This window comes from Lynx canadensis, chromosome B2 (genome assembly GCF_007474595.2).
Source record: "Lynx canadensis isolate LIC74 chromosome B2, mLynCan4.pri.v2, whole genome shotgun sequence".
NCBI lineage: Eukaryota > Metazoa > Chordata > Mammalia > Carnivora > Felidae > Lynx > Lynx canadensis.
The window spans coordinates 47,416,947-47,438,532 of NC_044307.1; the positions used below are offsets into that span (position 1 = coordinate 47,416,947).

A 21,586-nucleotide genomic window follows, 5' to 3' on the forward strand; every position below is an offset into this window, starting at 1 on the left:
TTTTAATGTCAGAAGTCAGAAGAGTGGTTACTTATGGCAGCTAGTACAGAAAGCGAACAAAAGAGGTGCTTTGGGGTGATGGTCTTGATCTGAATGCTGATTATATGGATGTATTCGGTTTGTGGAAATTCATCAAATTGTACAATTATATGCACTTATATATACGTAATATACTATTATACATAAGTCAAATTTAAAATATGTTATGCAGTTTCTTTAAAAAGGAGACAGGCTCAAAAAGTATTAAGTGAGGGGTGCCTGGGTGGCTCAGTTGGTTAAGCGTCTGACTTAGCTCAGGTCATGATCTCACGGTTCATGAGTTCGAGCCCTGCATGGGGTTCTGTGCTGACAGCTCAGAGTCTGGATGGAGCCTGCTTTGGATTCTGCGTCTCCCTCTCTCTCTGCTCCTCCCCCACTCACGTTCTGTCTCTCAAAAATAAATAAACGTTAAAAAAAATCTTTTAAAAAAAAGTATTAAGTGAAAGAATCAGGATAAAACATTGTAAATGCAGTATGTTCAACTGGGTACAAAGTACACAGAACAAAATGTAAAAAGAAATACAACAAAACAATTCCCTTTATTCTTTTAAAGCTACTATGATTTTTACTCTATTATATCCATGGAGTCCTTGTCATCCATCTTCTTGCAAGCATAATGCAAGCATAAACTACATGTACTAGCTTAAAAATAGGTGAGAGAAATAATTTATAACTGAAACATTACAGCAATGACATAAAAGGTAATTTGAAAACTGCCTGATATGAGATTGTAGACAGAATATATCACACTCATTTGCATAAAATACTGGTTCCCCAAACCTGGACAAATGATAGGAAAGAGCCCTCTATTTAGTGACTTCCAGAAAATCACATGGCAAATTCCAGAAAATCAAAGGCTGGAAACAGACATCACAACTACTACTGATGGCAACAGGACTTCTGACCTTTTCTCGCCATAAAGAGGCTTCAAGGATCCAAAGAAAAAACATGTAAAACAAATATAAGTTACTGATGATTACAATATGTTAAAGAGTAATGATGAAGCCCATCCCTACAGACCCTCCCAAAATATGGGTAAAATACCTACCGTTCTGAATCAAATAACTCTCAAGTTCTGTTAATATGTGGTTCCACATTAATACTTTAGGAAAGGCTAACCACCTTCAATCAATGTTCAAACAATTTGGGTTGGAGATGACAAGACACAGCATGCAAATTGTATTTAATATTAGCATAAGTGTATCATTAAATATTAGAAAATGATGGGAGAAAAATCATCAAGTGATTTAAAACTTTACACACATACACACACTATCCAAGGTTTCCAGCGTCTCAAAGATTGCTCTTTCAAGATAAAACAGAACAAGTTAGTAAATTATAATTTTATGTTAATTTAGACCTCTCTTTCCTATTTCTCCTCTTACCCTTCACTCCACAAGTATAGACAAAGTCATTTTCAGTCCTCCACCTTTTACAAACAACCTCACAGTAACAAGAGCTGCAGCCTAGAAGAGAGACAGCTGTGGCGCCCGCGCACCCCTCTGCAATCTTGCAAGCGCCCTCTGCCGAGCGGCATCTCGGGGTTTTGGGGTACCCGGGGGAAGATGGCGACATGGCCCCCGAGGCGAACTAACACCTTCTTTCCAGAAGTACCTCCGAATTCCCACTGATCAGGCTGAAGAGAAGTCGGTCGAGACTTTAAACCCAAGAAGATAGGGGAGAGCGGGATGCCGTCACAGTGGGAAGGTAAATAAGGAAGTCGGGAGGAGAAAAAGGACAGGCTCAGAGGACAAGGATAAATGGGGAGAGAGGAGTCAGAAGAATGGAGGGCAGTGAAAGGTGACATCCCTAAATACACAGTCTTACTCACGGCCTGCCTGTCTCAGACCTCGGCTGTGAGAGACGGCGGCTGGGCTTCGGAAGACCCAGCCCTAGAAGTCAGAGATCCACACAGCTGAGCCCCTCACGGAGCTTGCGCAAAAGTCAGCTGGAGGAGTCAGGGGGTGTAGGCGGACACCGCCCTCCCTGCAGCCAATCTCGTCGCGCTCCCGTGGGCGCGCCTCTGATGACGTTAGTGGGGGGCTAGAATGCTCGCCTCTCTACTCCCGGGTTTCCGGTTTCTACCCGCCCACTTCCGGGCCTTGTTGACTTTCAATGGTTTTGGCGCCAATTGCTCAGTTTGGCCTCCTGGAGCATTCAATAGGCACCTTTGGTGAGTAATGAACGCTTTTTATCGGCAGGTGCGTCCAGCTTGCGGAATGAGTTTTGTGGCCAGTGCGATTATGGCAGTCTCCGCGGCTTGTATTTCGGGAGCGTGAGATGATTTTCCAGTGAGAGGGAAATGACTTTTGGGGCCAAGGATTGAACTGTTTGACTTGCGAGGCCGGAGTGAAGCCACGCCTGGCCCCTCAGTTCCTCCTTTCCCCAATTCATCCGCCTCCTCGTTCGTTTTCCATAATATCCTGCGGCCCATCTTGGGGCGAAGTGCAGCTCTAGAGATTAGTATCTTTGGGTACTAAGGTAACTTCGGTCGGCAGCGTTGCTATCCCGAGGCATTTGTCAGGAGGTAAACAGAGTATTTTTGTGTTTTGCCAGACTTGGCGCTCGCCCTGTGTGCCTATATAGAGCCCTAGGCTGAGAGAGTTGGTTTCCACGAATTTCAGCAAACCGATAAGGAAAACAGGACAGCGTAGGAGGCCTCCCTGTTTCCTACAGAGTAAGGGCAAATTCTTTACTGCAGTATAGTGTCTGGCCGCAAATCACCGTTCCAGTCTTATTTCTGTCCATTACTCCCATACACATTAAAATATCGCTGAATTTTCCCTGTCCCTAAACAGACCAGTTTCTTTTAAACTGTTCTGCCATCAGGCTTTTGCTGTTTTCTCTCAAATACTTCATTCTTGGTCCTTCTGGCTAAATATTTCAAAATGTAATTCACATGTTACTTTTTTTTTCTGCATAGCATGTAGCATTCTTCCCCCACCCCCACACACATCAATTCGAGTCATTCACTTATTTGTCTTTTCTAGCTTTTTCACATGGTATGTAATTTTATATAGCAATTGTTTTCATATCTGTCTCTACCCACTACCGCTAGGCTGTGGTTTCCTGTGCATCTAAAACGGCAAAATTTCTATTCCTTTTACATTTATATTAAAATTTCTATTCTAGTTCCTTTACAATTAGCCCAAAAGTGATAGAAAATTATGACAGTTCTTTATTGAATTCTTACTATATTCTACGCATTTTACATATTCTGTACAAAATTTTGGCTTCACAAAAACCTTTAATGTTGGTGCTTTTTAACCTTAACCCATTTTACCAGTGGGGAAATTGAACAACTTTACTTGCCTAAAATTGTACAGCTAGTTAAATGGCAGAGTCAAGATTGGGAACTAGGCCATTTATCCTTATCCCTGACTTGCTCTTGGCAGTGGTTCTCAATCTGATGTCCATTCCCACCAGGGGACAGTTTTAGTTGTCACAACTTGAGGGGCTGCAAAGAGAGGGTGCTTGCAGCTAGAGACCATAACTGCTGCTAAACATCTTACAATGCATCCCCCACAACAAAGAGTTACCCCATCCAAAATGTTGATAGTGCAGAGGTTGAGAAACTTTTTGCGCTATGGTTTAGTGCCTCAAATAGGTATCGATGAAAATGGTGCATCTCCTCTTGCCAGTAGTCAAAGACCAACTTTTATTTATTTATTTACTTTTAATCTGTCACAACTGATTCTTTTGTACAGTACAACCCAAAATTAATTACTAGTCAAACCCATAGAGTATATAACACCAAGAATGAACGCTAGCGTAAACTTTGGGTGATCTGATATATCAGTGGAAGTTCATGAATTGTAGCAAATGTACCACTCGGGTGTGGGATGTTGGTAATGGAAGAGGCTGGGGGTAGTGAGTGGTTACAGAGGGTATATGGGTACTCTACATACTTGCTGCTTAATTTTGCTGTGAACCTAAAACGTCTCTAAAAAAGAAAGTGGTGTTTGTTTGTTGGTTTGTTTTTAATAAATTACTGGGAAAATGACATTTAAAAAGAAAAAACAGCCAATTATTTTATAATCAAGTTCAGTATACATAAAATTGTTGCCAAATTGCAATAAAAGTTTCTAAAGGGATACTGTCAGTTTCTATATTTAAAAGGACTGTCACAGTTTGTGAGTTAAATTTGGAGTAGCAGTAAATTATGTGTTCTTGAATAAAGAATATCAAGAAAAATCGATAAACAGAACCAAACTATACATAAGTGCGAGCTGAAAGTTAGAGACCATAAGAGCCCACAGACTTTTAGAGTGGAGTGGTGTGGTTAGGAGGCATGGAGAACAGGTGGTTCATGCTCTGGGAGGGTGGACGGAGGCAAGCGAGCAGCTCAGGTAGAGGGCATAGTGCATGCATACTCAAAGTGTGTTCAGGAAATCCTCAAATGTACTAGAGAGAGAGAGAGTCTTACAAGGAGTAGTGGGAGAAAAATATGGAGCTAGGCAGGGCTAGATTGTTCAGGACTATAAATGGCATGGTAAAGAGTTTGGGTGTTGTATGCTAGGTATTGGGGAAGGATTTTTTTTTTTTTTTAACTTGAGAAAATAATTTATTTTGTTCCAGAATTTGGGATCAGAAACAACTTGGTAGGACTGACTCATATCTTTTCCATACAGGATCAGCTGCGGCATATTGATTGTGGCTCAGGTACATGCCAGGCTGGCAAGTTGGTGCTGGCTGCTTGTTGGGAGTTCAGCTGGGGATTTTGCCTGGGCTTCAGTTTCTCTCCACATTAGCCTTCCTTATAGCATGGTAGCTGGGTTCCTAGACCAAATATCCTAAACATGACGAAGTTGAAGCTGCGATTCTTTCCATGTTTAGGCCAGGAAACTGGTACAGAATCATTTCCACCGTATGCTACTGTTCAAACAGTAGAATGCCAGGATTTAAGATAAGGGAACATAGACTCCATCTCTCAATAATTGGAGTGAGAAGGAATTTGCACCATTTTTAACCTATTGGATGAAGCCCTCTCTTGCTCCCTCACCCAGATACTCTTAAGTGAACGTGTACTGCTGTATATATGGCAGCCTTCCAGGAGAGGTCCACAAGTGAAACTCTCATGTGGTTTGGCTTTTTTAAGTAGGGGAAGTATAAGGGCATGGATGACAAGTTGAGAAAATTGGGCATCTCAGGAATATAACACGAGAGACTAGGTGTAAAGCACCACATTGTTCAAGAGCAGGGTAAAGTGTATTTTAACGTCCATGGCTTTTTGTCAATGATCTTACAAGTAGTCCTTAAGTGTAGTTGGTGATTGTTCAATTAATTATGTCTCACTATTTGTGTTAATCTTACTGAAAAAATCTTGAAACTTCACCTTTTAAAATTTGAAGAAATAGATTTATCCGAAGTACCTCCTTTATTATCTCTCAATCTCCGTATATATTTAAACTCTAAAATTTTAAATGGTGACTGATACATATCTAACTGTATATGCCTAGAAAACATATATATGTAATGTATACACACACATATATGTATACCTCATTTTATCATACTTCACAGATACTGTGTTCTTTACAGATTGAAGGTTTGTGGCAATCCTGCATCAGCAAGTCTTTTGACTCCATTTTTCCAACAACATTTGCTCACTTCCTGTCTCTGTTACATTTTGGGAATTCTTGGAATATTTCAAACTTTTCCACTATTATGATATTTGTTATGGTGATCAGTGATTGACTTGCTGAATGTTCAGATGATGGTTAGCATTTTTCAGCCATAAAGTATGTTTTAATTAAGGTATGTACATTGGTTGTTTTTTTAGACATAATATTATTGCACACTTACTACAGTATAATGTAAACATAACTTTTACATGCAAATGAAACCAAAAATTTCATTTGACTCACTTTATTGCAATATTCATTTTATTGCAGTGGTCTAGAACAGAACCTGCAATATCTCCCAGGTATGTCTGCAAACACATTCACACACCCCTCCATGTATACTGTACCTAACTTCTAAGCTACCTACTCCTTATGGTCTAATACAAGAATAAACATCCTATTCCTCTGTTCCTTTTAACAGTGAAAAGTTTGGTGACTTACTAGTTAGTAGATAGGGAAAAGGAGTCATTCTAAATGTTGTCATTGACATCTTCATCCACTTCTGTGCCTGTTTGTAATTTGTGGGAGGACAGGGTAATCAGTATACTTCTGTGCTTTTTTAAAATGCAAATAGCCCAGGCAGAGTTAGAGCTTAAATCCTTATGAGTGAATTTTCCACCTGAATTTCCACAACATAGATTCATAATATGATCCTAAAGATTATCTCCTTTCATTAAGGAGAATGGAGAATATCTGTGACTAGAGTAAGACAATTTAATACCTTATATTTCCATTTTCTTGGATCTAAACATGGAGATAATGTTACTGTATTGAGGAAGTATAAAGTAAGAAATGCAAAAGCATTTTCACATAATTTTGTAAAGCCATAAAAATGGAAGATATTTTTAAGAATGAAGTTGAATTAGACACACTTACTTTAATAATAACTGATGTTTGTTTTGAAATATGTTTAAATGTTCTAAAAACAATACTGTCCCAAAACTTTCATTACGATTTTTTTAAAGCAAATTTGGAACATGTATAGGTAGCTCTTTTTAACAAAATTTGTTATGCAGGCTTAAGCTTTTCTGTGTCCTTTTATCTTTCCAGACTTTTTGTTATGATTGTTCTGTTTAATCAAGATGTCTAACAAAGCAGGGGCTTCCAAGAAAAGATCTCAACAGTTTAAAAAAAAACCAAAACGAAAAACTGATGATGAAGAAGTGGAGTTACCAGAGAGAAAGGTAATGAAAATACCGAGTTTATCATTTAGAACTTTGTGATTGAAAATATCATCTGTTCTATGTGAAGGAATATGTGAAGACTAAAGGGCAGTTTTACTACAAATTGTAGTAATTCATATTATGTGGGAGCTGTTGCAATATGATTTGTAAAAGTTCTCAGATGAAAATTATGTATTTCAATTTCTAAAGATATTGATCAGAGAATTATTTGCAGGAAGGGGTAATGGGGCATTGCTAAGGTTTAAATGTGAAGACTAGGAATAAAGTGTATAGAGATTCTATGTTAAAAGGAATATCTGTGAGTTAGGAGAAGATATATTTATTATCATAGAGAAAAATTACTTTGGGAGAAATTAGGTTCTGTCTACCATCATTGTGCCCCTCTCTTCCAAAATTTTTATTATAAAATAATTTTAAAAATGTGTTTTTCCCTATGTTTTTTTGTAGGTGAAGTATATAACACTATTTCACAGGCAAAATGACTAACAATTTCTTTAAAACATTCTTTGACATTGTATGGAATTCTGCTGTACATTATCACCATTGTCCAGGAATTGCTTTAGTATATCTGCTGCCTGTGATAAATACACACTCTTGTTCTGCAGAAGTGGCAGTCTACTTTTTTCTATCTTGTTGGAAGATATATGGATACTCTTCGACATACATGACAAATATATATCAAAAACACTATCTTTTTACCTGATGCTTAATTATGTGTGCATGTGTTTTTTCCTTTAGGTTAGAAACACAACAAAAAATAAAAATCCAAAGCATCTGCCTTCTGAAGGTATTTATTTTCTCTAGCTTATTTAACTTGTCTGTCGGTTTCAATACTATCTGTATTCATGAAAAAATTCTCAGCATCTTGTTTATGAGTTCTGGAAAAGATAGTGATAAACAGCTGCATTCTCATTTTTGCAAGAATAAGTAGTACTTGTTAGTTATTTTCTTCAACTGAAATTTTACTTACCACCTCCAGCAAAATATTGTGTAGGATTCTAAATTGATAGGAACTAGAAAAAACCAGTGTCCCATAGTCTGAATTATTACTGATTTGTGACATGGAGGCACATGATTTCTCTACTGATTTCTCTTTAAAACAGATATGCTTCTGTCCTACCACCATTGTATAGATTAGTTTGGAGCTACTGTCCAATTTTGTTTGGAGTAAATTAGTTTGGAGCCGTCATCTTTACTTAAGCATCACTTCTTTGAAGAATTCCCTCCGTCTTCTCACCAAGACCAAGCTAGGTCCTCTGGTTTTATATTACTGTGGTGCACATAGTACATAGAACTTTTTCTTTTGTAATGCTTTGCATACTTCTAATTATAATTATTTTATCTCCCTTCTCTCCAGAACTAATCTTCAGAGGAGCCAGTAGCATATCTCCTTTGTTTATCCCTTATAAGTAGAACAACATCAACAACCTAGGAGACCCTGAATATTTTGTTCCAGTTGCCATTCAACATTTGGTAGAAATAGCTTTCTAGTCTTCTCAATGAAGCTCTTTAATTTATATCATTTCTGGGAACCAGACTTTTATATTGAATCCTAATAAGTATAGCCTGGTTCTTCATTTAGAATTGTCTTGGGTTTGTATCTGCAATGTCAGCTACTAATATTTTAGCTAACATAATAATAGACAGCATATTCATATTTGACACTTGACATATTATGGCTGTGCAATAAAAAAGAAATTAAACGATTCCTGCAGTTTTATAATATTTTGGTTCTTGTAATTCTATTAGCTTTTTAAAGTAAATTTATGCTTGAAACTCTTCCTAAGTAAAAACATAAAACTTTGAGATTGACCAGAGTCTCTTCTTTTACCAGTAACAGGACAAACAGAGCATACTAATCTAAAACGGGTAAAGATAGCATTCAACAAGAGAAAAACCTGGCAACCTCTTTCAAAGAGGAGCAGAGACCATTTACAAGCTATGATGGAATCAGTAATAATGTAAGTATGAAATTTTTTCACTCCTGATTTGTACTCCAGTGTTTCCTACAAACGGTATCCTTTTAACTATCATTATTTGTTTTATGGTGGTAGGGTATTTTTCTCTTTCAGAAGATACATGTAATGTCTTGTGATGCTATTAGCCTTGAGCAAGAAGTCTTTATTAATTTCAGAAGCTTATCATTCCATCAAAGAAAGAAAAACAAAGCCTATGTGGCATAACTTGCTATTTGTAAACTTTGAAGTTGTTCCCTCACTAGGGATATTTAGGAAGAAGTTGAGTTGAATTGACACTGTATGTAAGCTACCATCATGCTAAAGGGGATGTAAAGATGGATTCTGCCATCAAGAAACTGAACTCATCTAAATTAATTACAATAATAAAATGTAATAAAAAGAACTTTGATTCTATCTCTGCTTAAAATGTATTTAACAGAAAATAAAAAGATATTAAATAAATAAATAAATAAATAAATAAAATATAAATATAAATAAATTATAATATATATAAATTATAAATTAAAAAAAATCAAAAGATTGATTCTTCCTGGCTAGTAAGAGACACATGAAAGAAATCAGAGAGAAAAAAGTAAACATTGTATTAGTTGTATTTCAAACTACTACTTATTCAATATCTTTTTTCTTTTCCAGAACAATCTTGAGTAACAATATTAGAGAACATGAACAAGTTCAGTATCATCTTAACTATCTAAAGAAAAGGTAATATAGTTATGCAATAGAAAATTGTTAGAACATAATTAGTAAAAATCTGATCTGTTCCTATGTTACCAGAACAGACATTTGTGGGATATAAAGTTTTTCTTTCATATTGGGTTTTCGTTGTTGTTGCTTCTATTAAGAAGATGAACAATTTGGAAATGTATATTCTAAACTGCTGCTGCATGCAATTCTGAAGTTAAGAGAATTTATTAAGAAAAGAGTCTGAAAATCACAAAATGCCTACTTCTACAGCTCATTGTTTTGTATTGGGATTTGAAAAAATATTTTGTCAATTTTAACTCCCTTCATGTTGAGCAATTCGAAGTTAACAGTTTACCGTTCTTATCTGGTATTTATTCAGTGGCTGTGTTTTTTCTTCCTATGTTGTATTACATTGCTTTCATAAGCAGCAAGTGTAATTTCCCGGGTATTACTGCTCTTCTTCATCTTGTGGCAAGTCACAAATGGAAGCTTCTTTTCAAGTGTTCTTGAAAGTCACACCACTGCCAATGATTTTCAATAACTACTGTCCATACAACTTTTTCTTTTCATAGAAAAATGTTCTGCATCTCAGTTTCACATTTGCCTGGAAATGTTCATGACCTAGTACATTATTCTTGAGAAGTTTGAGCACAAATTCTGCTCACTTGAAGTATAATTTCAACAACAGTAGCAAAACAGAAAGCATGGGTGGAAGTGGGGGTTTATGGAGAGGTTGAGAGATGGAAGGACTGAGAGAATCAGGCCTGACACCTGCTTGTGGGAATGACAGCCTAATATTAAAGGGGAAGGGAGGGTACTAAAAAGCCAGTATATAAGCTGATACGTAATGAAAGTGTAGCTAATTATTGCCTTTTTAATATAGAACAAATAAGTCATGTTTGGTGTATGAATGAGAATATTACATTACATAAATGCTCTTTATAGTGATTGATCATCAGAAAAGATTAAATTCTGTTCAACATTTAAACTCGCTCTTTACCGGGGCGCCTGGGTGGCGCAGTCGGTTAAGCGTCCGACTTCAGCCAGGTCACGATCTCGCGGTCCGGGAGTTCGAGCCCCGCATCAGGCTCTGGGCTGATGGCTCAGAGCCTGGAGCCTGTTTCCGATTCTGTGTCTCCCTCTCTCTCTGCCCCTCCCCCGTTCATGCTCTGTCTCTCTCTGTCCCAAAAATAAATAAACGTTGAAAAAAAAAAAAAAATTTAAACTCGCTCTTTACCATGTAGCAGCTGTGGGGATGCATATTTCAAAGACTGCCTGTTGTCTCATTTCTGCTTTCACAATTCAGTCTTTTGGTTTCCAAAGTAACAATACTCAAGATACTTTTCCTTCTACTGATATATAGCAGAATACTGCCATAGTAAATTGATTCTACTTGGATCTCTGAATAAACTTTCCTGTAGCAGCATTTTTCAAAGTATATTTGGAATACTTGTTTTTAAAGATACTCTGAATAACAGTGATATATAGTGAATTATGTTTGGGTACATTAGCATATCATAAAAGCTCTATAGTGAATAAATATATTTCATTTTGTTTAACCTAGCACCTCCAAAATTGGAATTACCACAGGAACTCTTTATTTTATGTATTAGTCTCATCTCTGCTTCTGGCCGCATGTTAGCTTCATTCTTTGAAAAAAAAATTTTTTTTAGTATTTATTTATTTTTGAGAGAGACAGAGAGACAGAGCGTGAGCGGAGAAGGGCAGAAAGACAGAGAATCTGAAGTAGTCTCCAGGCTCTGTGCTGTCCACACAGAGCCAGACGCAGGGCTTGAACCCACGAACCATGAGATCATGACTTGAGCCAAAGTCAGACACTTAACCCTGGCTTCATTCTTTTAGATAAGTTGTCCTCGCTAACGTAGAACTGTAGACCTAGACAGATCCCTATTTATCTCTTTAGCCTTGTGAAGAGGAGAAAGAGAACTTGTATCCTCTTAGGTCAGCTAGAAAATTCTGGGAAATGTGCTCTGATTGGCCCAGCTTAGGTGCTGCACCTATCTTTAGACTGATTTTGTGGCAAGAGCTATTAGGATTCATACAGACACAACCAGACAAGCAGTGTTGCTAGTCAGAGAAAATGGGTTGGCTACTACAGTTTCTAGAGGAAGGTACTTTGGGAAAGTCTGCCCTATAGAAAAATGCTATAAATGGTAATTAGGTGTTGTTGGCATAGTAAGTTATCTTCATGTTACATTTTTATTTTAATAAGATTTTGTAAGAATCCTGAAAATCTGACCACTATTTAGAACATTTAGAATAGTGAGTGACCCAGGGTGCCTGTCTGGCTCAGTGGGAGGAGTATGTGACTCTTGATCCTCGAGGTTGTGAGTTCAAGCCACATTGGGTGTAGAGATTACTTAAGTAAATAAAACATTAAAAAAAAAAAAATAGTGACCCTTTCACAGAATTAACAATAAACTTTTAGAGGACATTGTTCATAAATGGATCTTTATTTTAGTTAAGAAATCAAGAACATACCCCTCTTAGGAAGACTTATACACACAGGTGTTTAATGTGTTGGCCTAATGATTGCATAATTGAAATTTATTTTAACACTTTGATGAAAATTATGATTGGTGGGGTTTACATTGCCTACTTTTTTCTTTACAAAAATTAATATTTTTTGGAAGATGAGTTTTGGTTTCCACTCTTGTTTAAACCCTACAAATCTTAAGTTGTAGGGTTTTGGAGAATGCCAAAATGCTGCTGCTAGGTAAAAGCAACCAAATTTAGATTTTCCTCCTTGATTTCTTCCTCGAATTCAAGAATCAAATCTAGGAAAGCTGTATTGCTCCCTGCTACAAGTGAGGGTAGTAATAGGTTAGTTTCTATTGGTGATCTAATCAACCTGGTTTGAAGGAGGCTTTCTTAGCCTTGTTTTGTTAATTTTTTTGTTTTTAATTTGTTTTTTTTTATCTTTTTGTTTTTAATTTGTTCTTTAATTTTTTTCCTTTATATATTTAGAAAGGATTTCTTAACTTTAATATTGAATAGTATTTATGATGATAGTACTTTTGACAAAGCACTCTATTTTTTGAATGTTTATTTATTTTTGAGAGAAAGAGAGACAGCGGGAGAGGGTCAGAGAGAAGGAGACACAGAATCCAGAGCAGGCTCCAGGCTCTGAGCTGTCAGCACGGAGTGTAACACTGGGCTCGAACTCATGAATCACAAGATCATGGCCTGAGCCGAAGTCAGACACTTAACCAATTGAACCACCCAGGCGCCTCTGAACAAAGCACTTTAATCTTAATGTTTTATTTGCCTTAAACTCTATGGCACTCACTTATCTTCAAAGCCATTGTTAGAGTAACTGTTATAGAAATTCTTTTTCATTGGTCACATTGTCTGAGACAACTGAAATATAGCATCCAGGGTCATAATTATGACTTACAGAGTAGTGTTCCATCTTTTATCCAACAATCACAATAACCGATAGAATTATGTGCTATAATAGTCCAGGAAACACTTTCAGAAGATACAAGGAAAGTTTTACTTTAAAATATGTATAAATGAAATTGTTTAAAAATTAAATTGTATAAATAAATGTATATAATACAATTAATTGTTAAATATGTAAAATAGAATTTTTTCCTTTCATGAAGCAGCTTAAGTCCCCTATGATTTTAGATAAATCTTAATAAATTGAAAGGTTTAAAGATGATGTGTCATAGCTTTTTATGGGTGACTCACTGCTAATGTTAGCCAGTGTTAATAAAAGAATATTATAGCCCTTGGGAATATGAGGTCAGAGAAGAGATGGCAACAGTACTTCAAACAGAACAAAAACCAAAAATAATGGTACTAAAAAAGTAAATATAATTATGTTTTTATTTTATCCCTAAGATTGCTACAACTGTGTGAAAATCTTAAAGTCCCTCCCAAAAAGCTGAAAGATTTAACTAATGTGTCAAGTCTACTGAAAATGGAAAGGGCAGAGCACAGAGCTAATGAAGAAGGTCTGGCATTATTGCAGGTATGGTATTTGAACAGGGAGTCCGTAATTAGAGAGTTAGGAGAAAGGGGAAGAAAACAAATTTTTTTAATTATCATGATATTCTCTGGGTAATGAATACTGATATTAGAAAAAGTAATTCATTAAATTATTATTATTATTTTTATTATTAGGCAAAGCAAAAACTTTGCCTAAACTTTGGGCCTCTAAAGTTAAAAGTACTTCTAATATATTAACGGTTAGCAATTCTATTTTTTTATCTGACTTTAACTGAACTATTTTGGATTATCAAATTACAGGAGGTCATCACTAAATGCTATAGAATTTCAAAACATTATATTAGTTTTTCCATTCTGTATATGGTACTTATTGACAAGAAGAGCATGGTCATCATTATTATTGTTGTTTATTATCATTATAGCTAACATGTAATGAGGGCTCTCTATGTTCTAGGCACTACTCTAGGCACTTATAGCCCTTAATTCTAAAAATGACTTAAAGAGGTCTATGCCATGTGATCTCATTTTACAAATGTGAAAAAAGAGACATCCAATACTTTTAGCTAAAACTTACACATACTGCTTCAAGTTATGACGTAGACCTTAGCCCAACTTCAAATTCTGATTCTTGATCATTTTCTTGTAGAAGGTAATGGGAGATAACATTGGGTATCATGATTAACTTCAGACTTTTAATTAGTCGATATTTGAACATTTAAGAAAAGCAAACTTAGGGGGCTTATTAAATAGTTAGACGTTATATCCCTTAGCCACTTCAGAGCAGTTTGTGGGTAATGGCGCGTAGGTCTTTGTTAGCAATTCAGAAAATACAGTTTGGGTGGTAGTTTATGCAAGGAATGTGCATGCCCAAGGATTTCTAATAATTCAGAATTCACATTTTATTCTGGTTTCTCCATACAATCAACATTGGATGGATTTGATTCTGAGCAACAAATTCACATATATTATAAATTAATGAAATGTATATAATTTACATATATTAATGAAATGTATATAATTTACATACATTATAAATTAATGAATTATATACGTTTTAAATAGAAACTCCACTTCCTTCGTGTATGAGATGATACCAAGTTTTTATCCCACTGTTACTACTTTTCAAGAGTATATTTTCACTACTGATATAGTTCCACCATGTAATGAACACCTGGATGACATTAATACAGGTTACTTTTTTTATTTCAGCTTTATTGGCCTATAATCTTAAGAGATTTGAAGCGTACGTTGTAGTGACTTGATATATGTACACTTTGTGAAAGCATTCATTCCCTCATCTGGTAAATTCACACATCATCACCTCACATGATTTTTTTATTTTGTGTGTGGTAAGAACATTTAAGTTCTCTCAGCAAATTTTAAGTGTACACTACGGTGTTGTCAGTTATAATCACCTGGTTTCACACTAGGTCGTCACACCTCATTCATCTTATAGCTGAAAATTTGTACCCTTTACTAACCTCTCCCCATTTCCTCCATCCCCCAGGCCCTGGTAACCACTTTCTTACTCTTTTTTGTGAGTTTGACTTTTTTTTTTAAGGTGATTTTAAAGTAAATGATGGCAAATGTTATCTTAACATTTAATATTTGCATAAACCACTTGAAAGTGATCAAACATAGTAAATGATACTGTGATTTTTATAATACTTGGAAGCATTTCTGTTTTACAGCAAAAACTGGACCTCCATATGCCAAAAGGGTACATAGAGTTAAATGGAAAAAACTGTTATCTCTGTACTCAGCACCCCTGACACCAAATGCGTGGGTTTTCCACGAAGCACTTTTCCAGTTCTCTGCAGACACCAACTAGGTGTCCTACAATTTCATTCAATTCTGACACTACCTGAAATTAGTACAGACCCCACAGGTTAAGGGCTCAGTCTCACAAGACTGCCCCCCACTTCAGATGACAGTTGCCATCCACTCCTGTACTTCTGACCAACCAAGTACAAATCAGGTATTGCCATGACCCTCTCCTCACTTTCAGTAATTTGATAGAACAGCTTACAGAATTCAGGAAGTCACTTTACTTACTATTACCCGTTCATTATAAAGGATACATTCAAGAACAGCTAAATGGAAGAGATACATAGGGCAGGGTATAGGGGAAGGGTGTTGCCCTCCCAGCACCCCAACGTTTTCGCTAACCTAGAAGCTCTCTGAACCCAGTGTTTACAGTTTTTATGGAAGCTTCATCACGTGAGCATAACTGAATCTCCAGCCCCTTTCCCCTTCTCAGGAGATCAAGGAGTGGGGCTAAAAGTTCCAACCCTGTACTGACATGGTGGGTTGCTCTGGCAACCAAATTCTGTCCTCTCTAAATCATTCATTATTAGCATAAACTCAGGTAAGGTTGAAGGGGCTTATTATGAATAGAAAAGATGCTACTGTCACCCCAATCACTCAGCAGATTACAAGGATTTTAGAGGTTCTGTGCCAGAAACCAGGGATGAAGACCAAATACGTATTTTTTATATCACAACATTACAACAGTCTCGGTTTTGCTTGCTTAATATTCAGTTACTCAATGGAAGCACTGTTGGCATTTTGGGTATAAGAGTTCTTCATTGATATAATAGAGCCTTTGAACTAGGAGTTTGTAGGTTTTGTCTGTATTCATCAGTTTTCCGCTGTGTGTCTTACTTAGAACCGCTGCTTTTCCCCACTGTAGCCTAGAGTTATTCTTGATGGTGACTTTCCAAAACCTGTATCAGCTAATGAGTAACAAGTTGTATTCATGCAACAACAGTGTGTTCATTGAGCTCTCTCACTCTGTGATGATACTAGGGAAAAGGCAGTCAGCAAAGTCTTGGAGTGACTCTGAGAAGGTGGTAAAAGATCTGCTGGGCCTTAGTGTTTTAATCTCTGTGGATCTCTGCATAAGAACAGAACCATAGAATTTCACAACCAAAGTTAACATAAGAAAATATACAAATAAGGACAAAAAATAATCCACAGATAACAAAAGCATACCAAAAACATGTGTTCACAAAACAGATGAACACTAACCTAATTGTCAAGCAAACAAAGAAATTCAGAAAAACTATAGAGGATATGGAAAAAATCATTAATCAGGATTAGAGATACCAAAAACTGCAGCTACAGAATTCAGGGAAGAATTAAAAGTAAGTAAAAGAAAGAAACCTTTCAGGTGTACAGACTAAATTAGAAGGAGAATTAAACACAACAGATAATGCTTACAATAAACAAAGAGAAAAATTTAACAATCAAAAAGAAACATGGAAATTTTTAAAGGTATTGAGAAAAAGTGACAAATGTAAGAGCTCAGCAAAGAAGATATGGCATAGGTAGGGTAGGAATACCCAAAGAAGATAACCAAAGCGATGCAACAAAATAATTTTTTAATTACAACGGAAATTTGTAGTCCTATTAATACTGTTTTCCGTATTCAGTGCTGTTATTCATTCCCTCTGGGTTGGGTCATATGGTGGCCCCCAAAATGAGATGCCCAAGTCCTAACCCTGGTACCTGCGAATGTGACCTTATTTGGAAAGAGTCTTCCCAGATATAATTAAGGATCTCGAGATCATCCTGGATTATCTTGGGTGGGCCCTCAATCCAAAGACAGTTGTCTAGTAAAGAGACAAAAGTGGCCTTATGCGGAGACGTGGAGGAAAAGTCTGTGTGGGAAAAAAAAAAAAAAAAATGCAGAAATTGGAGTGCTGCAGCCATAGAAGCCAGAAGAACCAAGAGAGGATTCTCCCTTAGATATTCCAGAGGGATCTGGAATCTGCCCTGCCAACACCTTGCTTTGGACATCTGCCTTCAAGAACTGTGAGAGAATAAATTTCTGTTTTAAGCCACCAAGTTTGTGTTTGTCATGGCAGGAAGGGAATACGTGCACCTTACATATAGTGGTATTGGACAGCACTCTTCAAAATCCAAAAGCCAAGTCACAGGAAATTCAGGGCTGAGGAACAGGTGAAACTTGACCAGCAAATGCTAGAAAGCAAACTCTCTAGTTTCTAGTACAAGTAAACTGGAAGTAACCAAAAAAAATGGAGTGGAAAACAAGAGATGAAAAGAGACTTCATATGCACTTATTATAATGACCAGAATCTAGAACATGGAAAACAATAAATGCAGACAAGGATGTGGAGCAACAGAACTCTAGCTGGTGGGAATGCTAAATGGTACAGCACTTGGGAATACGGTTTGGCAGCGTCTTAAACAAAATGAAACATAACTCTTACCACACAATCCAGCAATCACGCTCCTTGGTATATCGCATATGGGTGTTTGTGGTAGCTTTTGTTCATAATTGCCAAAAGTTGGAAAAGTCCAAGATGTCCTTCAGTAGGTAAATGGATAAATAAACTGTGGCACATCAGACAATATTATTCACCACTAAAAAGGAATGAGCTATTAAGCCCTAATGAGACATGGAGGAACCTTAAATGCATATTATAAAAGAAACCAAACTGAAAAGGCTACACATATTGTATTATTGCAACTATATAACAGACAGTGCTCCAGAAGTGGGAAAACTGGAGAATAGAAAGATGAGTGATTGCCAGGTTTGTGTGGTGGGGATAGAGATGAACAGGCAAAGCACAGATTTTTAGGCCATCAGTCCTGGGGCTCTGCCACATTCGCACGGATCTTCCAGGATCTCTGATTGTAGCAGTTTTGCCTAGTTTTTGAGGAAATACTCTTGTACATGGGGTATATATATCTCCTTGTTCCAGGGAAATTAAGTTTCCTTACAATGCATTATTATATCGGTAAATTAGTTTCTAGGAAGTCTACTTTTTGAAAGAAAAAAAAAGAAATATACCAGTTTCTTCCAAAAGTGTTTCAGTGTATGAGATATTTTTTTAAAATACGTATATGTATATTAATACCTATTTGGGTTTCAATTAATAATATATTCAGTTTAAAATATTAACTTTTTCTTTCGGACTCAGGAGGAAATAGATAAAATACTAGAGACCATAGAGTCAATGACTGGGAATATTCACAGCCTAAAGAACAAAATTCAAATTCTGACAAGTGAGGTGGAAGAAGAGGAAGAGAAAGTAAAACAGGTAATTGCTTAATAATGTATTGCTAGAGTGTGGATAAAAGTTTTAATGCTTACTTTCCACCAAGACAACTTTTGAATGTAAGAAGAGAGAAATCAGCCTTTTGAAATAATCTGTAGCTTTCTTTTTCAACTTTAGATGTTTCAGATAGATAGTGGGGTACTCTGTCTTCCAGAACTTTCTCAGAAGAGTCTCAAAGCTCCCACACTTCAGGTAAATGCCAATTTACCATATCAACTAACTATATCACCAGTTATGAATTGCATATATAAAACCATAATATCCTTTTCTTTTTTTTAAACAAATGAAATACATAAGTTTTTAGTAAACATTATTTTTCTCATTTGACAAAATGGTTTGAACATCTTTCTTTGTGAGCATCTTGTAGATCTGTCTCATTCTTGTCAATAGCTTTATAACATCCCATTATATGAATATACCATTCCATAATTTGTGAATTACTAAAATGAAGACTACTTGCAATTATTTGCTCAGTACACCCTTATACCTACATCTTTACATATTTGTGTGGTCGTAAGTGTAGGATACATTTCTGGAAGTAAATTCCAATAGTTGAGTTTATGCTTCTAAAAATGGCCTATAACTCTTCATAAAATAGTGCTGTGTTATTTGTAGCCAACTATACGCTACAAATCTGCCTTCACAGGTTCCCAGTAGGTATTATAGTGTAAATGTTTATAATAGGGCACCTGGGTGACTCAGTCAGTTAAGTATCCAATTCTTGATTTCAGCTCGGGTCATGATCTCATGATTTGCGAGATCAAGCCCTCTGTCAGTGTGGAGCCTGCTTGGGACTCTTTCTCTCCCTCTTTCTCTGCCCCTCCCCACTCATGCTCATTCTCTCTCAAAATAAATAAACTTTAAAAAGTAACAATTTAAAATAGGCTTATGTATAATCCATTTAGGGTGAAAGGAGAGGAAATGGGCAGAGGGAAAACAGAATAATACAAATTTGAAAGAGCAGAAATAAGTTGATGAGTACTGAAGTTTGGATGATGGATATATGAGGCTTTGTACCATTTTCTCTAACATACATTTGACATTTCTTATAATAAAAGGTTAAAAACTAATTATATGGGTGAATATGGTCAAAAAGTATAAACTTCCAGTTATGAAATCAATGTGAGGATATAATGTAGAACACAGTAACTAGTCAATAATACTGTACTGTATATTTGAAAGTTGCTAAGAGAGTAAATCTTAGAAGTTCACATCACAAGAAGAATTTGTAGCTATGTATGGTGATAATTGTTAACTAGACTCATTGTGGTGATCGTTTTGCAGAATATACAAATACTACGTCATTGTGTTGTATACCTGAAATTAATATAATGTTCTATGTCAATTATATCTCAATTTTTTTTAAATTTTAAACTAATTCTGTTATACCCACAGAAAGAAATTCTGACATTAATTCCAAACCATAATGCTCTTCTGAAGGACTTGGATGTTCTCCATAATTCATCCCAGATGAAGAATATGTTAACTTTCATTGAAGAAGCCTATAAGAGACTGGATGCCTCTTAATGAGGTTTTTTTTTTTTTTTTAGACTGTTCCATATTAATTTAATGTCTATGAATTTATAAAACTGTTACTTGTGATGATATTGCAGAGGGTGAGTCTTCTTCAGGATGTATTTCCAATACACACTTAAAATGAGCCTTATAGATCTGTTAGCATCTAATGTCCTAAAAACTGTTTTGAGTAGTTGCCAAAACTGGGAACTCACATTTCTGTTGCTGTATCTCTGGTTATTTGCCTGAAGCCATGAAACAAGGAACAGTCACAATCTAATGATTTACAGTGACTGAATTGAACTCATTTATTGGCTAGTGCAGTGGAAATGTGGTACTGTCATATATAAAGTGTGTGTAGTAGCTGGTACATAGAAACATAATTGTTTGCTAGCATTATTATCCTTTAGCTCATGACTTGCATTTTCTGTGTGGTTATCTGGAACTTGAGAAATCCCCAAATGCCTTAATTCTTTTACATAACTCCCTGGATTTTTGTGGCATAATTAAGATTTGCCAGGTGTCTTTGCCTTTGGAGGTAGCATCACCATATTTCTTTGGTTGGGTTATTGACTAGATGTTGAATATTTTCCACTATCATCAAAGCATACTTTATCTAAAAGAAACCTAAGCACATCTATCCCTTAAAAGAAAAATCAAACAAAAACCCCTTTCTATAAACCTTTTCTCATTGTAGTAATAAGTATATGTGTGTATATATATATATGAGTAAATTATCATTTGAATATATTAAAAGTCTTTTCTGTACACTACAGTATATTGTCTGATTTGCTTTTATTTATTTGTAAAATAAAATAACAAATAAATGTAATTTCTTGGGGCACCTGGATGGCTCAGTTGTTTCAGTGTCCGACTTTGGCTCAGGTCATAATCTCACAGCTCATGACTTTGAGCCCCACATCGGGCTCTGTGCTGACAGTTCAGAGTCTGGAGCCTGCTTCACATTCTGTGTCTCCCTCTCTCTCTGCCCCTTTCCCACTCATGCTCTGTTTTTTTCTCTTTGTCGAAAATAAATAAACAGTAAAAAATTTTTTAAAAATAACTGCAATTTCTCATTAATTTTCTTTCTAGCCTAGACGATCTTGTCAGTTAAGGTAGAAGGTGCCATAATTGTGTTGATACCCTCCAGGCAGAAACACAACCTTAGTTAAACAAGTTCCAACTAAAGCTCATTGCAGTAAGGGAGACCACACTGTCATGTGGAACCCTAGGGAGGTTTAATGAAAGAGTCAAAAGCAATATCCTTTTAGGAAATAATGGTCAAGGAGAACATTAATAGATCTTAGAGGAAGTCTTCAAGAAAGGAAACCTGCGGTGCAGCGTTTAAAGAAAACATTTTGCTATACTTGGGACTGCCTGCTAAGTGCCAGGCAAAGGAACTAAAAGTACAAGGTAATACAAAATCTGTAAAGCCCCTCACTTGGAAACTTGGAACTTTTGTTTTTAGAGTGACAGAGCCCCAACTTACAGATCTT

At 36.2% G+C, this 21,586-nt stretch overlaps 2 protein-coding genes across 7 annotated transcripts in view; one reads left to right on the forward strand and one right to left on the reverse strand.

Annotated features, from left to right (window-relative positions):
• Positions 1-1,976, reverse strand: part of MMUT (methylmalonyl-CoA mutase) — a 36,367-nt gene extending 34,391 nt beyond the window's left edge. Inside the window, exon 1 of one of the 2 annotated variants that reach the window (XM_030315678.2) lies at positions 1,871-1,976. The gene's annotated coding sequence lies outside the window, so the exon portion shown is untranslated. Of the gene's footprint in view, positions 1-1,424; positions 1,511-1,870 lie in introns of those variants that run through there. The other variant, XM_030315679.1, reaches the window with a different exon arrangement.
• On the forward strand, positions 1,637-20,865 carry CENPQ (centromere protein Q). 5 transcript variants are annotated; one of them, XM_030315680.1, is made up of 11 exons: positions 1,968-2,212; positions 5,581-5,796; positions 5,934-5,965; positions 6,714-6,847; positions 7,586-7,634; positions 8,682-8,808; positions 9,460-9,528; positions 13,381-13,510; positions 18,438-18,557; positions 18,693-18,767; positions 19,971-20,865. In XM_030315680.1, exons 4-11 carry the CDS (start codon positions 6,746-6,748, stop codon positions 20,100-20,102), a joined length of 804 nt encoding a protein of 267 aa, XP_030171540.1. In that variant the 5' UTR covers positions 1,968-2,212; positions 5,581-5,796; positions 5,934-5,965; positions 6,714-6,745; the 3' UTR covers positions 20,103-20,865. The 5 variants fall into 5 exon arrangements, with proteins under 5 accessions (XP_030171544.1, XP_030171545.1, XP_030171540.1 ...); XM_030315684.1 differs by lacking the exons at positions 1,968-2,212; positions 5,581-5,796 and adding an exon at positions 1,637-1,746; XM_030315682.1 differs by lacking the exon at positions 5,581-5,796.
• Positions 20,866-21,586: the final 721 nt, after the last annotated feature.

Bases quoted from the DNA above. Each gene is read 5' to 3' on its own strand.
- CENPQ (XM_030315684.1), top strand. From the start codon at position 6,746: ATGTCTAACAAAGCAGGGGCTTCCAAGAAAAGATCTCAACAGTTTAAA. The intron at 13,511-18,437 runs GTATGGTATTTG...TTTCGGACTCAG, and splicing joins AAGGTCTGGCATTATTGCAG to GAGGAAATAGATAAAATACT. The intron at 18,558-18,692 runs GTAATTGCTTAA...TTTCAACTTTAG, and splicing joins AGGAAGAGAAAGTAAAACAG to ATGTTTCAGATAGATAGTGG.